This window comes from Pogona vitticeps, chromosome 3 (assembly GCF_051106095.1).
Source record: "Pogona vitticeps strain Pit_001003342236 chromosome 3, PviZW2.1, whole genome shotgun sequence".
Taxonomy (NCBI): domain Eukaryota; kingdom Metazoa; phylum Chordata; class Lepidosauria; order Squamata; family Agamidae; genus Pogona; species Pogona vitticeps.
The window spans coordinates 62,035,915-62,059,536 of NC_135785.1; the positions used below are offsets into that span (position 1 = coordinate 62,035,915).

A 23,622-nucleotide genomic window follows, 5' to 3' on the forward strand; every position below is an offset into this window, starting at 1 on the left:
TAATATACCCATAGTCACCAACCAGATGTCTGTAGAAAACCCCAAATAGGGCACAACTATTGTTCTGCTCACTCCAGTACTGAAAGGAATATGTAGCCAGGCAGGCACTGGCAATATTATTCTTTATTAATTTGAGCAGAGCTTCTACTATCAGAAACATTAGGGAGAAAACCCATACAACTGTCTTCACATCGTTCACAATTTTATATACTTCCTAAATTCTATTCACTGTTTTTTTTTTTTACTTAGGAGCCCAAATAAACAAAGCATTACAATTTTCTCCCCTCAAGACAAAACTTTTCTGTGAGAACTCTTCATCAGTATAGAAGTAGTCTTATCTCTAAATATGCAGCACAGGATACATAATACATATTGGTGTTTATTTCAGATTCACAAAAAAATTGCCACATGATTTAAAAATTAAAAATTCTACTTATCAAATCTTTGTACACATTCAAATATCTCGTACAGCTCCCAAGATGGAGAATGGAAGGGAAAATTGGGAAATCCAGCAATAATAGAGAAGAAAAGCAAACTATCCAACTATATGTTTATATGAGCAATACTAGAAATTAAAAAATACCCCCAAAATTAAACAAACAAAAAAAACAGATTAAATGTGTCCTGGACTGTGGAAGTTTAATATCAAAAGGCATCCATGGAATGGCTTGCTCCGTTTTAAAAATGGCAAAAGGTATTAAAGGTTATGGCACTGGAGCACCCATTCTTGTGAACATAGAAACACACACTCTTTGTTCAATGTTTAAGTCTAGTAATATAAGATTTCAAGTAAAAGGACAGTGATCAAAAAGAAATATTTCCATTTACTAAAACAGAGGAAAGGAAAGGGTTATCTGGTCTTCTTTTCTCCATCCAATGGCTGATCTGTTTCTGAATCATAGAGACATTTCTCCACACATCTCCTTGGGAACCAGCCTCTTATTCGTTTCCCATCTATCAGTGAGCGAGAAATAACAAACGATTAGTAACATAATATAGCATTTGCCAGGGATCTTCCATAGTAGACACAGGCTGAAATCCTCTTGCTGAGGCTTCCTTTGAGGCCTTCTTCTAAGCTGCCATTTATTACCCCAGTGGTTCCTAGGAACAATAGTCTTGTTTTTCTTTATGCTTTGAAGAGGGCAATTCCTAATGAACCAACACCCCAGGAAGCACTGGAACAGGAAATAAAGGCTAAGAAAAAGGACCTGAAGGTGTACTCAAGGTGAGTAAAATGAAGGTAGCAGAAGGTAAATATTTGTGAGCTGGAACACCCAGAATTCTGAGATTTGGAGTAAAAAACAACAACCCCATAACAAGCCAAACAAATGAATGGCACATCCATATGGAGATCTTTAGGCAATTTGCCTCCAAAAGTTACATTATCTAAGTTATGTCAGTATAAGTATGCAAGAGGATTCTGGCCACTCAGTCTATCAAGGACTAAGCCATTTTATTCTTACCTTCAGCTAACTATGGGTGTTTGCTCATTAGTTAGCACAGACTTGATATTTTGCAGAAATCTAGTATAGTAGATTGCCTCAATTTCTGTTTGTCAGCCAGAGGAATGGCTGCATCTAAAGATGATATATGAATACCCCCACACAGGTGGAAGTGATGAGGGTCCAGCCCCCTAGAGCTGGACTATCCATTCACCCATCTGCTGCTAGCACCGGCTCTGCTCTCCTTTCCAATCACTCTGGAGCTCCTGGTTGGCTATCCACTTGTCAGCCTGGCAGGGAAACTCATCTTCCCTCCTCCTGCCAGGAGTGGATAGGCGATCTGGAGCGACTGGAAGGAAGAGCAGTGCCGGTGCCAGACAGGTGAGTGGACGGTCTGGCCTCAGGGGGATGGACCCTCGTTATGTCCACCTGTGCAGGGGTATTCATATTTGAATATGGATACGAATATCCCCATCACTAGTTGAATCCATTGCTTTTAGTCAGCCAGGTGAAGGCTGGCTTCACCTGCCCTACTGCTTCCCATGTCTGCTCTGGAGAAGTGAGGGATCCTCTGGATCTCAGGAGGACCAAAGGGGACTGCAGAGAATCACAACAACAGGGAAATCCTGTTGCTCTAGGCGAGGTTCACTTGCATGGGTTGAAAAGAATCTATGGTGGATGTCAGCTGATGGGTAGTGAACAAGTTGTTTTTGTTTCAGCCACCACAATACCTCTGTTAATTTTCGTCATTTTTTATTTATTTTCGCCTGATCTCTGTAGGCATCACTACACCGTTTGCAAATTACTCTTAACATTTTCCTTCCAGTACTCTTTGAAGGTCCAATGTTTTTGATCAATATTTTGTCAGTCTAGCTCTGCTTAACTGAAATTATGCATACTATGTAGTTAACTAAAGGTTTTTTTAAAGCAGACAGATCTGACCCGGCTATAAAAATCCTCTAAACATCATATTTACCAAAAGGACAAAAATACATGCAAACTTTCAAGATCACCTGGAAATATTTTCCTCAGGCAAGATGTTTCAAAAAAGGAAGTTGCTTCCATCCTTACCTTTTGAGTCTTTTAGTTGGTCTAGTTAAAAGTATTACCCTAATATGGACAGAGGAATCCACACACACCCCCATTTGCAAAGCTATCACCCATTAGCAACTTTAGATGGATAAAGGTTGCAATTGTAATTAACTATAGATTTTCTGCAATGACAAGCAAGAACTCTTTCAGGTAGTAGTTTTCATCAAGATGCCCACTGAGCCACTGAGATTGTTTGAATTGTTCACATTTACTTTCAGTAGGGGCAGAAAGCTTTGGAGATCCATGCCTGTAGTCAATCAATCCTGCTTCCCATTTGGAACTGTTCAGTCATGCTATTTCAAGAAGCATTCAAGACTCCACAGAGAAGTGTTACAATGCAAATCAAATCTATCTGCTGCGCGCCAAACACACAAACTCTCAACAGATTTTCTCATTCTGCTCAATTTATCTTCCTGTCTTTTTTCTGTCTTAGTGATTCTGCTGCCAACTTCATTTATGGTCTTTCTGTGGCATGGCAGTAAGATGGAAGTTGTGCTAGCTGTAAAATACTGCTATCAACAGACTGAAGAAATCTTAATTCATTCACTGTATGAGTCTCAAATAAATCTCCATCAATTTGCATATGCATTAAATGGTATTTCTGGTAAAAAAAAATCATTCTCTGTTGTAGGTAATTCATCTGTATCACAGCAGGCAACGTCCCAGAAGCTGGTTACCTCTTGTGCATGAAAGGAGATAAATGTTTCCTCTGTAATGGTGCTTGAAATCTATTCTTTTATTCAAAATGTACTAAAAATAATTTAAAGTTTTGAAATACTGCAAGTTGCCTATCCTTGATTTAGCCAGTGTTCGAGTGGCAGTCTAGGATTGTGGAGATCCAGCTTCAAACTCTGCCATGAAGCAGATGGGGTAACCTTGGGCTAAACCTCAGCCTGACATTCTTCACAAGATTGTGGTGAGGATAAAATGAGTATTTGAGGAATACAAGTAGAATAAATAAAGCACTAAAAACAAACAAACAAAAAGAGAAAATGTAATTCAATACAGTGGTGCCTCGACTTATGAATGTCCCTATGTAAAAACATTTTGACTTACGAAGAGCTCCGTTCGCAAAATTTTGCTTCGACGCGAAGAGAGTTTCGACTTAAAAACAAACAAAAAAACAACCATGTGGGGAAGGCAGGCAAAGCGGAAAATTTGAACTTTCAGTTAACCATTGGCCAGCGAAGAGGCTGCTTGTCTGCTACCTCACTCGTCCCAGTGGTTAGAGAGTGTGGATATGGAGAGAGACTTCAGATTGCCTGGTACTGTACTGTATGTCCAGATTTTTTTTTTTGGCTTTTTTATTTTTTTACTTTTGGGTTTTAACTTTTTAAAATGGAGAGACTCCCTGTTCTGGGTGAGCACACTATATTTGCTGTACATACAGGGTTTTTGCAGCTTGGGGTGGGGCTAGGTGGCTAGGTTATGTTTCTGTGCTTTGATGGGTCTTGCGGACCATTTCTGCAAGGGTCTGTGCTGGCTGGTGTACTTTAAAATGGAATTTAGTCTTTTGGTTTTAAAATCAGAATACTTTTTGCAAAGGTCTGTGCTGGCTGTTGGGCTCTGAAACTGAGTTTAGACTCAAGTCTCTTCCCCCTCCCCATTGTCTTCTCTCTCTCTCTCTCTCTCTCTCTCTCTCTCTCTCTGCTCTCTTTTTGTGCTGAGGGGATCTGTTTGCTGGAATAATGTGGCTCCTATGGTTTGTGTACTGTGGTGTGCTGAACAGTACTCATGGCTTCAAAGAAAGGTTTGGTTTAAAATATGTGGGTTTAAAATGTGTGGGTTTAGCATGTGTGGGTTTAAAATGTGTTTTAGACTCCAAAGTCTTTCCCCCTCAATTGTCTTCTCTCTCTGTGTGTGTCTTCTCTCTTTTTGTGTTTAAAAGCACAAAACTTTGTTTGAGGTGTCTGTGTGCCCCAGTGATGACCTTCTATCTTTCCTCTTTTCCCCATTGTTCTCTCCCTCCCTCCTTTCCTGCCCTTTTTTTAACCTAAGTTAAAAAAAATTCTCCCCCTAGTGGTAGAGGATGGATTAACCGGTTTTGCATTAGTTCCTATGGGAAGTAATGCTTCGACTTACAATCGGCACCTCTACATACAAACAAAAAAACAGCCAGAATGGATTAATCGGTTTTCAATGCATTCCTATGGGAATTGCTAATTCGACTTATGAACGTTTCAACTTAAGAACATCTTCTGGGACGGATTAAGTTCATAAGTTGAGGCACCACTGTACTTTCTATTCTGACAGGCTGGCACCAGCTTTTCATACCTTTGGACAAAGATCTTTCCCAAACTTACACTTAAGGTAGCTTAACTGGGCATAAATATGTTTACTGTTGGCAGACAATTGCCACTTTAACCCCTATTTTTAGGGGATTCAGGGAATCATACTTTTTTTAAAAGGCAAGTTTTCCAGGCTTTCCTGAATGAGAACCCTTTTTTGTCAAAGTGATAACTTGGCTAGTTCCAAAAGAACTACAATCAAAGGGACACATTTCTCCCAACCATAAGTTCTTCATTAAGAACTCACACAGTGAACCAAACAGATACACTATGGGATCTTCCTAGACACAGAGCGGTGCATGAGCTACAACAGTGGTGGGAAAAGTACAGACCAGGATGCAAATGTGGCCCTGCAGGACCAACAAATCACCCGTTTCCACACACACACGTTCAAAAAGAGAGAGAAAAACTAAAAAAGTCCCCTTGTTACATCTAACTTCACCAGTTTTTAGACTTCCCTCTCCAATGATCTTCAAAATGCTTTGGCTAAGGTCTCTTTTGGGCTGAAAATATCACACAGGGCCAAGAAAAAAACCCTATCAAAATAGGCAGCCATACTCATTAGGGTGTTTTCTTTTTTAGTAAATAAGTATAAAAATGAGTATTGTGAGTGGCAGGGCCTCTGAAAATTGTCCACCACAGTCCAGAGTCATATATTATAGTCCTAAAACATATTACATGGAAGAACATTCATGTATGGACAGGTGAGTGGGATACTGTACTTGGTTTTACAAGATACTAAGCAATTCTGCACCTTGAGCAAGTTATTCCAGGTTGAATCAGTGGCCAGAATCTTACTGGGATTTTACTCTGAAGTAAGTGAAATCCCGTTAGTCATGGGGGCAAACTGCAGCTAATTAACAAAGTGCTTGGCTGCAAGCCTGGTCAAGTTAAGCAATTTTACTTTCTCTGGAGTAACATCCCAATAGGGTTCTAGGCACTGCTACATTTTCATTTCTGACCATTTAAAGAGGTCTTGTTGGAAGTGAAGAGATTCATTCATGGCATCTGTTTGGAATCCCAGTCAAAAATTGAGAAAAGATTATAAATTACCATCAGTTGCTGAGTCAGTCATTTTGTCTCCGTACATCCAGTGTCTGAAAGATAATGAACAAATTAATTACGTGTTACAGTATATCTCAGAAGGATTGTTTCAATCAAATTTTAAATTTAAATAATGCATGAAGAATACTAACTTCAATCCTCTAGTGGCTAAAATCTGATCCCCTTTGCGTAGTGTAATTCTAGGCTCCTCAGTGCATGGAGTTGTAAAGAAAGTCCTCAAACCTTTTGTGAGAGGACAGCAGGCACCGTTGTAGTCTTCTATTGCTCGGTACCGTACCTAAAGGTTTGGAAAGAGTAAAAATGCCTTGCTTCTTACTGGTTCTTGACAACAAAGAGCAATAAGGAGGCAGAGGAAAGCATATAGGAAAGTCCCTTATACCAAGACAGCCTATTGGACTGTTGAGCCCTGTATGAGTGACATAGTTCTGGTAACTTCAACCTTAGAAATTTATATATTAAATATTAATAGAAAAATATTAATTTTTCCATTAATATTTTCTATTAATTTTTCTATTAATATTTTTCTTCAGCAGAGCTGTAACTAGGGTTAGGTGACTGGGGCTTTGACCAAGGGTGCCAATATTTAGCGAGTACAGAAACTTTGCTCCTGAGAGGGTACAAATGAGTCTACTGGTATTTGCTGCCAGAAGGATATAAAGCTGGGTATATTAAGAATGCATACTGCCTCCAATGGCTCCTTCCCAGGCAGAACGAAACATAAAAACAAGTGAGCTTACTGCAGAACCTATGGCTGTTGCATGTTTAGACAGAGGCATTCCAACATACTTCTCCATCCCCTTCCTGTGGATGATAGTCTCACGTGACCCAGGTTTAACCCAGCCAGTGAAACCCTGGGCAAAAAAACCCTGCTAGTTACAGCTCTGTTCTTCAGTGTTCCAGATGGTAATTTCCCCAGTCCTAGCTGGACAAGTGATGCATTTGCTCTACTACTCTACTACAGCCTATCTAACAGATCACAGTAGGACCCCCATATCCACGGGGGAATCAGTCCCAAGCCCCCTGTGGATGCTGAAAAACACAAACAGTGGTGCCTTGCTTAACGGGCGCCCCGTTTAACAACGAATCCACATAGCGATGCGGATTTTGCGATCGCAAAAGCGATCGCATTGCGATGTTCCCTATGGAGAAAAATTGCTTTGCGATTTTTTCCCCATAGGCCCCATGAGGGCTCCCCCGCGCTCCTTCCGAAGCGCTCAAGTCGGCAGGCGCTTGGGAATGAGCGCGGGGGAACCCTCCCCCACACTCCTTCCGAAGCGACCGCCGGTCAGCTGGGCGAAAATGCCGGCATGGGGTTTTGGGAGGACTGCAGGGGAGCCCTCACCCGCAGTCCTCCCAAAGGCCCCATTTTCACACAGCTGATCGACGGTTGTAAAATGGCTGCCGGCGCCGATTCCTCGCTTACCGAGGCGGCGAAAATGGTGGCCCTATGGAGGATTCCTGCTTAGCGGTGAGTTTACCCCCCTAGGAACACATTAAACGTGTTTTAATGCGTTCCTATGGGTTTTTTTGCCCCGCATAGCGAGGAATCCGGATAGCGACGTTTTTCCTGGAACGGATTAACGTCACTATGCGGGGCACCACTGTATTATAGTGAATGCTACGCAGCACATGGTCTCTGGCCAGTTTTGGTAACTTCAACCTTAGAAATGTATATTTTTAGAATTTTTCTATTAATATTTTTAATATTTTCAGACTGTGGATAACTGAATCAGCACATACTGATCATGTAGATAAGGAGATTCTACTGTACTTGTACACTGGTCTCCTGAATCCTTGGTGTGACCAAATGAAGGCATTCATTCTGACCTCTGGACATTATTGATTTGGTTCCCATGGAAATGTCTATGACACTCAGTTTCAGCTGATACTGTTTAAGGATGAGGAGCCTTCCATTATCCAGATTTTTTTGGCCTACAACTCCCATCAGACCCTCCCAGCAAGGCCAATGTTAAAGCACTATGAGACTTGTGGTCCAAAAGGTTCCCCCTTTTACCATGCTATCACAAGGACTCCAATGTGTCAAGATTAAACGTTATTCCCAAGTGACAAGGCAAGCAACTTTAAAGGCTCAAAAGCTTAACAATTAAAAACTAAATAATAAATGATTCTATGTCACTGCTGATTTCCAAGCAACATGTTACAATACTAGCAGTTCAGAGGTACTCACACTTCTCACTCGCTTGTCAGCTTTTTGTTTCAGCTGCTCCACCTGCAAGAGATTATGCGTGAGCAGGTTAAAGCGCTTTCCCTGGAGCCCTCCTTCTCAGCCCCCAACATACTCCAGTTCATTTCACTGTGAGGATGTGAAGAAAAGAAAATAGAAAAGAGCTCACCGTCAAACTATACTGATGGCACCCTTCTTTCACAGGCCACTCCAAGCCATCTCCCTCTGGGCTTCCAGACCATGTAAACACTTGCTTGAAATTATTCCACTTGCTTCCCAAGTCATAAGGGAAAATAAAAGTTTCTTTTGTTTGGTAATATTGGATGCGGTCTTTGGCCTGCAAAAGGTATAAACAAATACCGCTTGCAGTAAACCATATTTAATCTAGTGATACATGCAGCTTATCAGTTAAACGAATGTAATTTATTTATTTACTACATTTACATCCCACCCTTCCTCTAATGAGTTCAAGGTGGAGGGCAAGACTGCCCTGTTCTCCATTGTGTCTTTCTCCACAACAATATACTATAAGGGGGCAGGGCAGGGAATGGCTCAAGTCCACCCAGTGAATTTCATGGCTCAGTAGGAGTAGGTAATAGAATCTGGACTTCCCACACTCTAGCATGACACCCAGACCACTATCTAGCTATCAAATTTTTTTATACCCCATCTTTCTCCTAAAAAAGGACCCAAGGCAGCTTACGGCAGGGTGGATAAAAATCAATGATTTTTTATATCATCAAAAGAAACCACATTAAAAAATTAATTAAACTGTGATTTAGATCAATTTGATTTAAATCAAATCCATCCCGGCTTACGGTATTTACAAAACAACATTAAAAACGAAGAGCAATAATTTATTATAATATCAAAAAAGGATTAAACAATTTTAAAAAGGTAAAAACAGAACTTAAAACACATTAAAACAACTGAAACACAACAGCCCCATTAAAAAACCCGTGGTTCTCTAATTTACCATAGAAATGACTGGTAGAAGTGAACAGTGGCTTCAGTGCCCACCCACTTCTTTATGAATAGTGACCATAAACTGAAATTAAAAGGAAAAAAAAAGATTCCAATGTGCACATTCGATGAGTGTGGGAAAGAAATCCAGCATTCTAAGTCACTTGCTAGGACAAAAGAGTGAAGGAAAAATGGGAACTGTCAGTTTAAGGAGCAGCATCCTAAGGTAAGAGGCAGGTTCCACTCACAAAGGAGATACTGTTTTATTCTTTATTCAGTTGAAGGATTTTTACTTGCTTTTTAGGGCTATGACTTTGCAAAGCATTTTTTAATGTAACAACTGGATTATTCTTCAGTACTATTAATTACCACAGTATGTATCTTCGTTTTTACCAGGTTGAGCAGGTTTTGTATATTGCAACTCTTCTTTTCAAATCTGAACATCTTAAGTGATCTTCTACTGACCTCTAGTGATGAGGTGACAGTACATACCAGAATACAGTACTATTCTCAGTTTCTGGACTTCCATCCCACATTACCGCCTGAAGCCATGTGGTATGGCTTGCTGATACAGCAGGGCCCCTGTATCAGCAAGGGACCTGTTCTACAATGTATCACGAAGTAGAGGACCCTATACAGTATATAATATATAAGAGGGCAGGACAAGGGCCACAAGGCCAAGTTCCTTATATGTTGTATAGAGAGCTGCAGTAGACTGCAGATAACTGATACTGCAAATACTGCTCCCATGGATACTGTACATGGAAAGTGCTTCGTTCACTTCAACAGAGGAAGCAGCTTTGTCTTCATGGCTTTTATTATGTATAAATACATGTACTCAGAGGCGGTACAGGATCACCTGGGCCTACACGAGTGCCCTGTTTAAGTCACAAGAACTCTCATGCAAGGCCTTTGACTCAGTGTCTAAAAGATAGATACTGAATGCATGCTGAAGAGAGATATTAAGTACAGGGCATAAATCTGTAATGTGAGAAGAATTTCTTCTGTTTCCAGAAATGGAAAGCATATGTATATATGAACCTGAGGCTTTATGAGGGTTTGCAGAGGCTTGTCCATATAGCACTAAGCCATGATTTTGTGTTACATGGAAATATGGCATTTAATATTCTATAAATCACACATTTTATGAACCTCAAAAGACAAAAAATAGTTGTTTTTAAATATATATTTAGGCAGTGCCCGCCCCCCCTCCCATATATGACAATAACTTCAGGGTCTATCACACTATTAAAATTAAACAAGAAATGTTCTTTAAGCTCAAAAGAACTCTTGGGCTTTTTACAGATAAACAGAAGGGGCTAATTTAAAAATAAGAGAAATCTCTCTCCTCCAATTTGTGTTTCCTGAGCAGCTACCAAAGATATGGGAGTACAATCCTTGGCAGTTCAGGCACCAGCAATCTCAAAAAAAAAATAAATAAATAAAAAAAAATGCAAAATCACCATGAATCTGGGAAACAGTAAAGAACACAGGTAAGAGTTGCCACAAGGCAAACAAAATTTAGAGCATTATGAAATTTGCTCCGGAGATAAAACATATAAAAAGAAATGTGTAGCACATTTGCTAGATTTATCTCACATTTGAAGCATCTCACAATGGCCTTCGTTTACATGAAGTATGATACTTGCTGATAGCTATGATTAAGATCCATCAGTGGAAATGGAATAGTTTGATCTATTATCTATAGAAAGAAGCAAAATATGCAGTAGGACAGCATCACTAAGCCCATCATGTATTCTAAAGATGTTACTAGGATCAAAGCTTACCTTTTCCTCAATCCATGATTCTATTGAAGTTTTATTCCTTAAAATGACTTTCATCTAAAAAAAGGGGAGATATTGGTTTATATGCATGAGTGCATCAAATGGACAAACACCCCAAAAAGAAAGAAACATTCAAAGGAATTTATATCTAAAACACTAGAAAGAAACATTTTTGCTACTCCAATACTTATGAGCAGCCCTGGGCTTCTCTGTTCCATTCCCTCAACTCAGTATCTGGGTGAAACACATGCTGGAAGCCCCAATTTTTTACATCCTGACTTCTGTTACAAAAAGTTAGGATCAATATAAAGAAATAACAAGAAATAAATAAAATGGTGTTTTCACGTGAACCCCCGACACTGTCTTGTGTTAATTTACATAGCTGCTTGGTACAGCAATAATAAGCTGGAAGAAGAGTCACTCTGAGGTGAGGTGAGAACAATTTGTGGCTTTCTTCCACATATCCCACTTCGGTTTAATTTGGGATCTCCTCAATTCAAAGTATTTATTTCACAAGATACTTGATGCCTGAGGCAGAAAAGCTAACACTTCCCCACCTTGAGACATGCCAAACACACACAGTGCTGCCAAACTTGTATGGAGCTGGTTTTATTCAAACGTTTTATTTCAGTGGTTGTTGTGGGTTTTTCGGGCTCTTTGGCTGTGTTCTGAAGGTTGTTCTTCCTAACGTTTCGCCAGTCTCTGTGGTCGGCATCTTCAGAGGACAGAGGACTGCTTTATTTCAGATCAGTAAGCAGAGCATACAGAACCCACACTACCATTCTACCTTCCTTTTTCCATAGGACTAAAGATCAGGGACCACAATTCCCAAAGAACTGAAGTGTGGCCTTACATCAATGCTTACTATAAACCACAGTATATCCTTATGGATTTAAACCCCCTGCTCCTTGTATTTATCCACAAGAGATTACCTCCATTACTAATCCTATCCATCTTGTTTACTCATACGTTTGACTGGCTTCAATCAGCTTTGCTCTCTAAATATACATACTTTGGAATACTGTAATATAACTACCACAAGCACAACAGGAAAACAGTATAATACAAACAAGCGAGCCAGCCGCTGGGTAATTAGTGAAGGACAGGATTCAAAACCCACATACAGGTTCCTTCACGGTCATGCACAATGCAAGGCAAGCCCAGAGCAAGTGACAGCCAATTTTTTTGCATCTGACTCTGTCTTCTAATGGTTAAATGGCCCCTACCCAAACAACACAGAAAAAAAAATTCTGATCAAAAGCACTTCCTTATTTTGAACATAATAAAAGGAAACTGACTGTATAATCAGTATAACTGAGCTCATATATGGATATTCTCTATTTACATTTCTACAGCAGGGGTAGGCAAATAGACTACAACTCCCATTATCCTTCCTTAGTGGTTATGTTGACTAATCACTAATGAAGAGAGTTGAAATCAAACAATATTTTAAGGGTTACACAAAGCAGGAAATTATACTCGGCTCAAAAGGGAGGGGGGAGGAAGAAAACAATCATTTACATTGATTTTCTCTCTCTTCCTGCTCTAATCCTGTTACTGATTTTGTCACCAGGCTTAGGGAGATCCCCTATGATGCCCCCAACCTCCAAAAGAAAAACAAACAAAACAAACTTCCCTTTTTAAAAAAATGGACAATTCCAAAATTGGCCACTGCTTTGGCCGCAGTACAATTCAGCCTGCAAATTTACTGTAGGTGCTCAATTTGATTTACATCATATCAAAGTCGAGAAAATGTATCCCTTTCCTTCTCTGCACCATGGTTTGATGCCCCCTGCCAAATCTCACAGACATAAGCCATTCGATAACAAAAACATCAGACTCACTTGGATAAAAAATAGCATGCCAACTGCTATAGTTGTCCCCAATGCCAACCCCAAGGCAAACAAAGAAGCAGCAAATGCAGACAATCCAAAAGGAATGATCGGACGGGGGTCCCTTCTGGCTGCACTCATATCAATCTTGACAGAACTCCATCCAAAGGATACCTATGGAAAGAAAGTGGAGAGCATCATAAGTAGTGAAGGGAATCAAGTTACCCAGTAAGAAGCCTCTCTCAACACCACAGCGTAGAAATCCATCGTCCCACTACTGCCGCTGGCAATACATTGGCCCTCGCAGCTGTTATACCTTGCTTGCTTGAGATTTTCAGCTGATTATAAACATGCCTTTCCCATCTGTGAAATCATAACCCAAGCCTAAATGGAGCTATAATACCCACTTATTATTTGTAGTATCCTTTCCTCTACACTTCAGCAAAAAAGGCCCCTCAAGTGTCCGTAAGGAGCACTTTTAGGTATTTAGATATTTCTTATTATCTCTTAGACCCAGAGGCAACTTTGCTTTTAAGTCTAATTGTTTCACAAAATGATAATAACTTAACTGCAAATTATATTGTTCCTTAATGTATTTGACATCCCACCTTTCATAAATGCTTTAAATTATTCCTAGCTTTAGGCTGGGCTCATGAGATTTTCACTAGCCAAGAAAAATGGTGCCTAAGGTCTGGATGAAGTGGTGAAGGAAACAAAAACCTGACATATAAAGTAAAACTTGGAAGCTTCCAGAAGGTACTAGCTATTCTTGTGCTAAAACAACCAATGTTATCTCTTACTTAAATACTGTGGATGTAAAAGAGGGCAGGAGAATGAACTTCTAGAAGTGAATTAACCCCATTCTGTAGATGTTTAAGGCAGTGACGAGAGTATTTTCTTACCCTGTTATAAAGCTGAGTGTACATGGTCATGACAAAAATGAAAGCAGCATGGATACATCCTAGTGGGGCAAGTAGAAGAAAAAGGGTGAAGGAGGCATGGTTCTGAAACCCACAGCAGTTATTGATCCAAGGACAGTGATGGTCCATCTTCATTACACACCTACAAAGGAATCCAGGTTTAATACTCCTGTTCAATAAGCTGTGAAGTCCCTTCTACTTCCATTGACTAAAGTCTAGTTGGGGACTAAAGGAGCTTCATTTTTCTAAGATGTAGGCATTCCACAGAACTTGGAAAGGTTGCTTTTTTGGACCATATCTTTCTAAATCCCCCAAGATTCTGGGAGATGTAGTATAAACAACAGGTTTTCTTAGCTCTGGAATTTATAATCAAGTTTAAAGATATGCACAAATGTCACTTGGGAAATGTAGCATGGACATCGCTTTCTAAGTCCCATAAAACACAGACACATTTTGAAGATTTTATGTTATGGGGTCAAAGAGCTGCAGAATGTGTACCTAAACAACATATACTTGTAGTACCTGTTACATTTTCGGCAGTGATGAGAGCGCGGAGCCTTGTAAGACTGGCATATTTTACAGTACTGAAGATATATGAAGTCGTGAGAGTTTTCCTCAAAGACATAAAGAAAAGGCAGATAAGGAGCAAGTCTCAACATAGACAAGTAGTGGCTAGATATTTTGCCTGGGTGTGGCTCTGCTTCCATCTGAGTAAAGAATATAGAAAGATACCCTTTCTTGACTGACAACTGTGCTTTAAAAAGTATACTACACACCTGACAGGATACACACATTACATTCATTTGTATATTTTCTGAAAACAAGAAATGTAACAGGAAATATTAAGACTACAATGATCTCAGTTAAAAACAAAAGCAAAATAACTAAATAATTAAATTTACAGACATATTTTTTAAATGCTTCGCATCCTGTCCTAGCAACTTTACCCGCAAGTCAAAACACATTAGAATAGGCTGTATTTCTCACATTTCAACTGTGTCTTATTTGTACATAACTATGAACAGCCCTGCAATCTCGACAGAACTAAAACATGAGTCCCCTCATTGGGAGAAAGGTGGCCCATATATGTTACTAAATCAATCAATCAAACTTTAATGTTTAATGTTGCTTAAAATACTTTTCTTTTTTTTGAGAAAATAATTTGATTTGCTGTGCAATAAAAGAGCTGCATGCTCCCCACTGAATACCTTTCTAATTGAATTTAGTTTTAGATGTGTGGTGTTAATTTTGTGCTCCAAAAGCAAATCCCTATGGAGTTCCAGTGTTTTTTTATGGCACTTGGGGAAAACACTAACTTCCAATTTAGCCTGATCCTACAAATCACAAATCTGGCTACAGAAGTACTGTTCTAGGAGGGTAGATTTGGGATTGTTCATCAAAAATATATCTTGTGAGGCAAAAATATCTGATGCTGTTATTTTGCTTACAGGTTTCCATCCAATGGGAACGTATCCAGGACCAACAAACATAGCATTGAAGTAATTGTAAAGAATCATAACAGTCCAGTTGATGAGCATGATGAAATTGATGCTTCCTCCTGTTGTGTCCAAAGGCCAATACCACAGCACGGCATCTATCATAGCCATGGCAGAACATATTGCTATCACACTGAGAGCGATGATGGGGCCCCAGTGGAACAGTCTTTTCAGTTCATGGAGGTTTTCAAACCTGATCACTGAACACAGCAGTCTCATTTTTGCAGTCAAGTACAGTTTCCTATTTTAAGCGGTTCCTTTCAGGTACACATTTCCCTTTGTTGTAGGCTTTCATCTCTACAGCAATGGCTACACGTTCAAATCGCAAGAGCAAAACAGCGGAGGTCAAGCCATCTCTGGTGTTTGGAAGAATCATCAGGTGCACAAGCTGTTCACATAAGTTTAAAGCTCCTGCTCTAAGAAATACAGAGAGAGAGAAAAAAAAATCACCATCATCATTGTTTAACACCAAACCCTTTCAAATAAAGAAATACCGTATTTTTTGCTCCATAAGACGCACTCCCCCCCCAAAAAAATGGGGGGGAAGTCTGTGCGTCTTATGGAGCGAAGGCGGCGATTTCGCCCCCACTGGCCCCGTGGGGGAGAGCATCGCAAGGGTCTGAGTGAGCCTTCCCGGACCCTTGCGCCGCTCCCCCCACAGGGCCAGCGGGCGTGAAATCACCAGCTTCTAGGACCTTTTCTGACCCTTTCAAGCCTCAGGGTGAATCTCTAAAGGGTCCTAGGGTGTGTTTCAGGACCCTTTAGAGACTCACCATCCCCCCAGGGGTCAGAGGGGGCAAAATCACCTCCTTGTGGGACTCTTTTGAGGCTTGGGAAACTTCAGAGGAGTCCCAGAAGGTGGCGATTTCGCTCCCTCTGGCCTCTTGGGGGGGGCTGGGTGAGCCTCCAAATGGTCCTAGGGTGTGTTCCATAAGATGGACCTCTCCATAAGGCTCACCAATTTTTAGGAGAAGAAAACAGATTATCTTTTTCCTGTTTTCTTCTCCTAAAAATTTGGTGCGTCTTATGGAGAGGTGTGTCTTATGGAGCGAAAAATAAGGTAAATAACAAAGTAGCAACAGCAGGGCTACTTCTGACATGTGCTTGATTCAGACACAACCATCCCATGGTTTCAGGCCAGGAAGAAGCTGCAAGTCCACATGCTTACACTTGCTTTTCTCCACACATTCTCAGCTTATGTGCATAAATCATGGCTCATTTAAAGCACAATTTCACGATGTCTTAACAGGGAAACAATGTTTTAAGCACTGCTGCAAGACAAGATGCTGGATAAAAATAGCTTAACAAAACAATAGCCACTTCCTGCCCATTCTGAACTATCTGTCAGAAACCTAAACAGTATCTTTAGCACAGAGAGATGTTGCAAAAACCTTTAATTAAATAAACAACCAAATCTGTCTTTTCAAATATCCTAGTCATCTCAAAGAGAAACATGCATCAGCCCCTCGTGTTTGAAAGTCAAAGGCTCCTGGCCTTCACTGTCTGCTTGTCTTATCCTGTGGTCTTGCCAGCTTTGTACCAGATAATAATAGAGGACAAGATAATACATTTTTTCATCAGATATGATTTATGCAGGGACTTGTCATGTATAGGCCTCTAGAAGAGGTGCACCCAGAACAGTACTCCATGTCGGTAGAGTAGGGTCTGGTTAATGAGATTAGCGTTCCATTCTAACTCCTCAAGATATGAAAGCACATGAATCTGCCATATTATAAGCCATGCGATCGGTCCATTTAACCTGGCATTATCTACTGCAGGGGAAATGGGGAACCTCAGGTCCTGGGTTGAATAAGTCATTTTTGCATATCCCAGTCTGGCTTTTCGAGGTTTTCCCAGATGGCCATAATTTATTGATTTCCAAGCTTCTGAAATTGTTCCTCACAACCTAGTAGACTGAAACACCTCCTCCAAGGCTTAGAAATGGGCATCAAGAGCTTTAAATTAAAAGAAAAACATATGGTATTTCTGGTCCTACCCCTTGGCCTTACCTGCCATTGTAACACATCTTCCAAGCTTCTTGAAAATTGAAAGAACCTTCACTCCAACCCTCCGTCTAGTGAGAGTGGTGGCAGTTCTTTAGGAATGTGGATTTTCCATCATTCACTATCTGGATAAATGGCGATGGCAGCTATTGAACCCAGGACCTTCAGAATGCATAGCATTTGGTCTACCGCTAAGCGATGACCTTCTCCCTTTCAATATAAATTCTTTGCCTATGCAAGTGAGTGCACCTCTAGTTTTATTTAGTGTTTAAAAGTGTGCATGTCCTCATCTGGCTCTTCTAAAAAGAAACAATATTCGAAGTAGAATATGTCAGACTGTCATGAACCTTGAAAGCCTGATGTAATGCCTTGTGTCTTACACCACACTAGGCTAAACTAAGAGACATCTACTTTTTCTAGAATTTTAGATTAAAAGACGAATCTTTCACTCTTCCTTGGAAAGCTGTGGCTTGAAACCATTTTGCCATTCTGTTTGGCAGCATAAAAACCAATTAGGATGATAGTCAGTTTCAATCTGACTGCTTCCTAATATGTATGCGAACAAAACATAAAAGAAAGGGAAATGTTTGATGGTACTAGCCACACCCTAGCTTGCAAGTACTGGGTTTTGTAATACATGGAAGAAATCTCTTAAATGTTGAAAGCCTCCCCGCCCCCATTTATATGAGGAACTGCTCTTCATATAAAAATCTCATTTTCTTTCTCTTTGAACACAGAGCACCCTCCTTGCCCCACACAGGAGTCACCTACCTAGAAGCACAAGTATGCAACCTCCTCAAAGAAAAGTAAATATATTTTATAGAGAGTTCTGTTTCCTCTTAGCACATGAGATGGTAGAGGAAAGTTTTAGACAATTTTATCAGTCAGCAGGGCATGAATACAGAAAGCAGTTTGGTGAAGCACCCAAACATCTTGAAGATCTTGAGCAGTCAATAAGTGAAAAACAAACAAGAGTGGGCCATGTGCAAATATATATATATTAAAAAAACAGGTTATAAAAATGAGTAAGATGAAATAAACGTTTCTTCAAGCTGGAACAAACTATTTTTTCTGGACAAGGCTGGAAGTCAACCTTGCTCTGAAAATCCTATAATGAGATGTTAATTTGTAAAAATCAGAGATTTCAGAGGATTAAACTGTCCTCCTATTTCCACCCAGAAGGAAGGAAAGCAAAACGCCAAAGTCTCTCCTTCTGCCTCCGCACCGTCTCTTTGCCTTCAACGGTGATACGTATAACTTTGGACTTCACCTGCTGAATTGTGATTTTCCCCCACAAACAGCACAATTTGGCGCGCAGCGATTGCACGGCAGGCTGCGGTCCAACCGATGAAGCAGCGGCCCTAACTTGCCTCTGCGGAGGAAAAACCGCACCTATTGGATGTCCGACTGTCTCGGACACGGAACCTCCCCACAAAAAAAGAGAAGAGAGGAGAGGATGGGGCGCTGGGAAGACCCCGCAAAGGGAGCGGACTAAAGCAAAGGTAGGAGACTGGCGCGAAGGTAAAAGATGGAGCACAAGGCAGCCACTCCTCCTCCTTCTCCGCCCAGCAGGGGAAGGAGAATCGGCGATTCCTCGGCAGAGAAAGGGCAAGCGTCGCGATCCCTGCGGCGGCCACTCCCCCCCCCCACACACACACACCTTAGGATACCCAAAGGCGCCCTACCGTCGAAGGGCAGACGTCTTCTCCGCCTCTCGCTCCGCTAAGTCTTCTGGAGGCACCGCTCGCCACCCATGCCGGGAGAGGGGAGTGGCGGCGGCGGCGGCGGCGGCGGCGGCCGCTCCCCAGTTCGGCGACTCCACTTCCCCGGGGCACCTTGATGGAACCCGGAACACATAAAACCTTGTGTTCCGCCCGGACGTTGGTGCGCCTTCATAAGACGGGCAAGTACGCCGGGAAAGATGTCCCGCCACACACACACGTGGCGGAAATATATTTCCCACACCAACCCAACAAGCAGGACCCAGGACATAGGCCCTGTCTGTGAGGAAGCTGAGCTCAGAAGCAAAGTTTTCTTATTTTCATTACCTACAAGCCTCGGCGTGACAAACGGATTCGGAGTTCGTGGTGTTGTAGCAGTTGAGACTCCCTGCTCCCTTTCTTCTCATTGCATGGCTGGGGAATCCTGGGAGTTGCAGTTCCAAAAAAGTAACTTCTTTGGGCTCTCTCTCTCTCCCCTCCCTTCATATGTTGGACTTAGGGTCCAGCGTCAACCAAAGGCGAAAGACGGTTTCATTCATTCATTCATTCAGAGGCGGAGGAGTTCACCGTTATTTGGAGGGCAGCATCTTCCCAGCTCCTGCTAGGGGCGGGGGTAGTGGTGGTGGTAGTGGACACGGAAGGTCTTCAATGTCGTAAAGTAAAATCGGGCCAAGTTCCCATCTGCTGTCAGTAGAAGTTAGTGGACTAGGATAGCGGAACCTTGACGAGTGCCTTGAGGCGGCGCGGGGGAATGTTGTTGGTGAGACTCAACCCGGAAGTTTAGCCGTGACAGGCGAAGCGGCGGCGGCGGCGAAGTTGAGTTTGCCGTCCTCGAAGGCTTGAGAGGGCGAGGGTTTCCGCGCCGCTGTTTTCACGCGTGCTGGGGCTTCTCTCTCTTTTCCCCCATCTTCCGCTTTTCTTTATACAGGCCGGGTCTTTCTTTGCTTGCTCGCCGCCGCCGCCGCCACGATGTCCTCAGACTTCGAGGGCTACGAGCAGGACTTCTCGGTCCTCACCGCAGAGATTACGAACCGCATTGGGAAGGTGCCCAAGTTGTTAGGAGGTGAGTAAGTGCCAAAGGGGAAAACTTTCTTGTGCAGACCTAAGAAGAGCCCTCCCAGAGGGATTTCTTGAGACCAGTATGTGGTGTCACTGGTCCTTGAGAAGCCGATAAGCAAGACGAGTCGAGCACCAACAGCAATCCCCACTTGAAAGGGGTTTTCAGTAAATGGCCTTTCCTGTGGTTAATATACATGATTCAGGGGTTCTGTCTCTCTTACACTATATTCTCAGTGTGGATTGCTTAAAGGAGGATCTTGCTCCAATCTGAAATCACTGTACATCACATACAGGCTAATTCTGTGATTGTCCTGTTTAGGTGGTTGTACCAAATTAAACTGGGAGTCTCCAGTGAGATGTCTTTTCCAGCGAGATCTCCAGTGAGATGTCTTTTTGAGTTCCTCTAGCACTGCCTTCTTTAGTTTCAGGCTGCCTATCTCCATTTGAACAGATAATTATTGAACCAAGGTATACAAAAGATTTAACAATTTCAGTTTTATTGCTGCAATTAAAGTTGTGCAGTTCATATCTAGTCATGATTTTTATCTTCTTGATCTTCAGCTGCAGTCCTGCTTTTTCATTTTCTCCCAGTTTCATCAGAAGTCATTTCAAGTCATTACTTCTTTGTGCCAGTAATGTGGTATCTTAAATCATATACAGTGGTGCCTCGTATAACGAATGCCCCGTTTAACGACGAATTCGCATAGCGATGGCAAAAATGCCATCGCTTTTGCGATCATATAACGAAGGTGCCTATGGGGAAAAATTGCTTTGCGATGTTTTCCCCATAGGCACCATTTTCCCCCAGCTGAGCGGCAGGAGCCTCCAAAGGAGCGCTCCCGCCACTCAGCTGGGGGAAAATGCCTGCGGTGGCCTTCGAAGGACCCTTCCGAAGGGTCCTTCTGAGGCCACCGCGGGGGGAGGGTGGGGGGATCCGATGCCTGTCAGGCATCCTGGGCTCGGATCCCACCCGCCGCCGGTTACCCAGCCTTGGGTAACCGGCGGCGGGTGGGATCCGAGCCCAGGATGCCTCAAAGGCATCCGGATCCCCCCGCTCTCCCACTCTCCCCCCGCGGCTTGGATCGGACCCGCGGGGGCTAGCCCTGCCATGGCTGGACTCCCAAGAGTCCAGCCATGGCAGGGCTAGCCCCGGCAGATCCGATCCAAGCCGCGGGGGGAAGGTGGGGAGATCGGATGCCTGTCACGCATCCTGGGCTCGGATCCCACCCGCCGCCGGTTCCCTGCCCAGCATCTTTGGCTGATTGCCCACTGAGACAAGGAGGCAAGACAGGCAAACCCATGCTCCTTCCGGGCACAGGTTGAACAGCCGCAGAGGAAGAGAGGAGCACACTGGTGAGGAGACTGGTGAGGAGCCAGATTAGGGGAACCTATGAGGCTGCACGTACAAACTGCCATAAACCTCTGAACCAAGGTTCATGCCCATCTCTAGACGGTATTTCGATAAATTCAGTCTCTCTAGCTTGGAATAGTCCTTTCTGTACCATCTATTTCTGGTGATTTATTTCTTCCAAGTGCTTTGAAAGCATCTTTTACTCTTCTTTCTAAAATTGTAAGTTCTTCACCAAAGAGTTTATCTTCAAAAAAGAAAAAAAATTGTTGTCCTTGTATCTCTGTTCTGTATAGTTCTTCGGTATATTGTTTCCTTCTTCTCTTTATTTTTTCATGATTGAAAAACAAAACTCCTTTTGGATGCACATCTTAACATGAAGAGTGGGTTTGAGTGTCTCAGGGAAGTTGAGAGCAATGCCATCAGGAGGCTAGACTCCATTTCAGTCATGTGTTTCTAGTAGAGCCAACTGAAGCAGAATGGGGACATCTGAGACTCCAGAGTATGATGCATGCATCTCTTCAGGATTAAGGGTGTGACTACACAATGGAAATATGAATTTACTTGCATTAATTCACTGTGAAATCACACCAGGGAATTCAGGTTTCCTCAGCTGTCTCTGCATTAGCTGGCCAGAGATAGGGAGGGAAGAAGCCTTGTTTGCAGTTTGTTTGCTGCTGTATTTATATCACAGCTAGTGACATGGTTAAAAGTGAACTGCCCAATAAGGTTTAACTAAGGCTTCTTCATCTTATTAGCTTTGCCATAAGCCATTTTTTTAAAAAAAGAGGGGCCTTGCCCCTTAGCTGTTTAAAGGAAAAAGAAAATCAAATCTTGTTGATGGACATTGCTTGCCATTTCCTGTGTGCTGGCTTCCTCTGTTAGAAAAGAGAGAAAGAGAGACTTTGCTCATCCTTAGCAGTGTTTTTTTAAAAAAAGAAATAAAGAATTTTGCTAATGGTCTTCACAGTCTGTTCTCTGGAAGTGTGCTCATGTAGTGGCTTTTCTGCATCAGTTAAAGCGATCAGACCTATGAACTGATGCAAATGTGTCCATTTTTTAAAAAAACAGAACCCCCAGTGGTAGAAAAGTAAAACTACGGAGCAGGGCGGGGGCGGGGGGAAGGAGACTCTAGGCTGATTCATGTTTCTCTTTGCATAATGTGATCAACAGGAAAAAATGAATCAACCCGCCCCAAACCCTTAGTATTTCCTGCTTTCCCCTCCCCCATTGTAGTTGCACCTTAAATCATATCAGGAGGAGAGAACTAATATTTCTAGTAGTGATGGAAGTGGAGAAGTTCCTGAAGGGCTGCTACTGCAGAGTAGCAGTATTTGAAGGTGATTTTGGTGGAGGATCTTTTACAGGCGATGGTAGTGATGCTTAAGCTAACATTCATTAGTACTCCGCTGAAGAAAACAATTGTAAGCTATTTCTGAACATTTCAAATTTTGAAAACTATATAATGAGACAGTTCAAAATGACTTGTTTCATTGATTTCAGATGAGAAGAGGCAAATGGTTTCAACAGTGGAGAAACAGCTGGAAGAAGCAAGAGAGCTGGTAAGCTGTGGAATTTCTCAGTTGCTATTGCATAACAACAATAGAATTCCATTAGCTGGAGATGTGGTATGATACATTGGCTGAAATCCTAGTGCCCTAGTTGCACCATGTAAATGAAGATGATGCTATCACCTAGCAAGGGAAACTTTCAAGTTTCATAACATTTGTAACTTCCTATCCTGCCTTCAGGTTCTGAAGCTCCCTATGGATCCCTTTTGCCCTGAGGAAATCTTTGGGAGCCCTTGGTTAGGGTGAGGAGGACTTTAATATCAGAAAATCATGCCTACGATCCTGAGCAATTAAATTAAAATTTTTCTGTTGATGGGTGATGATATAATCATTCGTTTCACAGTGGAGTTGGAGTTGAACTGGATTTCAGCTATATTCAGTTGAGAGATTGCTTTGGTCATTCACAGCTTGTTTTTGAGATAATATCCAGTTTTTGTTAGGGTGAAATATTGTCTGATGGAACTCTTGGAAAGTCAGGGAATGGCCAGATGGGTAAAACAACGGAAGTGGATTGCTGCTGTCCGAGGGAAGAGAAAATAGAAAAAGAGTGCTGATGACTGTGAGAAGAGATATAAAATAGTATGATGAAGGTGTAGAAGAGAGGTTTTGCTGTCTAATTGCGTTTCTCACCAGACAACCTTTGCTAAGGTTAAAGGAAAAATGGAACAAAACCAGGAACAAGTAACATTTTAAACACTAGTATGTTTATTTCATTGTGAGCTTTTGTAGATTACAATCAACGTCTTAAGATGGATTTACACCAAGCTTGTCCAACCTGCGGCTCGAGGGCCGCATGCAGCCCAGGTCAGCTCGTAATGTGGCCCAGTGCAATTTTTTATTTTTAAAGAAATTC

The 23,622-nt window shown here is 41.9% G+C and overlaps 2 protein-coding genes across 10 annotated transcripts in view; one reads left to right on the top strand and one right to left on the bottom strand.

Annotated features, from left to right (window-relative positions):
- Window positions 1–359: 359 nt before the first annotated feature.
- On the bottom strand, window positions 360–19,174 carry ZDHHC6 (zDHHC palmitoyltransferase 6). 5 transcript variants are annotated; one of them, XM_078389532.1, is made up of 11 exons: window positions 19,119–19,174; window positions 15,020–15,483; window positions 14,094–14,185; window positions 13,554–13,713; window positions 12,664–12,825; window positions 10,823–10,876; window positions 8,242–8,409; window positions 8,076–8,117; window positions 6,019–6,164; window positions 5,876–5,919; window positions 360–954 (listed from the first exon to the last, which is right to left on the bottom strand). In XM_078389532.1, the coding sequence occupies exons 2-11, from the start codon at window positions 15,284–15,286 to the stop codon at window positions 851–853; spliced, it is 1,239 nt and encodes a 412-aa protein (XP_078245658.1). In that variant the 5' UTR covers window positions 15,287–15,483; window positions 19,119–19,174; the 3' UTR covers window positions 360–850. The 5 variants fall into 5 exon arrangements, with proteins under 5 accessions (XP_078245658.1, XP_020635517.2, XP_020635518.2 ...); XM_020779858.3 differs by lacking the exon at window positions 19,119–19,174 and adding an exon at window positions 18,756–18,899; XM_020779859.3 differs by lacking the exon at window positions 19,119–19,174 and adding an exon at window positions 18,756–18,898 and having other exon boundaries at window positions 15,020–15,478.
- The window catches only part of VTI1A (vesicle transport through interaction with t-SNAREs 1A), a 310,113-nt gene continuing 305,014 nt past the window's right edge, over window positions 18,524–23,622 (top strand). For 2 of the 5 annotated variants that reach the window (XM_020779867.3, XM_078389536.1), the window contains exons 1-2: window positions 19,569–19,854; window positions 22,702–22,760. In XM_020779867.3, the coding sequence (XP_020635526.1) occupies window positions 19,761–19,854; window positions 22,702–22,760 (153 nt within the window). In that variant the 5' untranslated portion in view covers window positions 19,569–19,760. Of the gene's footprint in view, window positions 18,573–19,096; window positions 19,239–19,568; window positions 19,855–22,701; window positions 22,761–23,622 lie in introns of those variants that run through there. The other 3 variants (XM_072995547.2, XM_078389535.1, XM_078389534.1) reach the window with 3 other exon arrangements.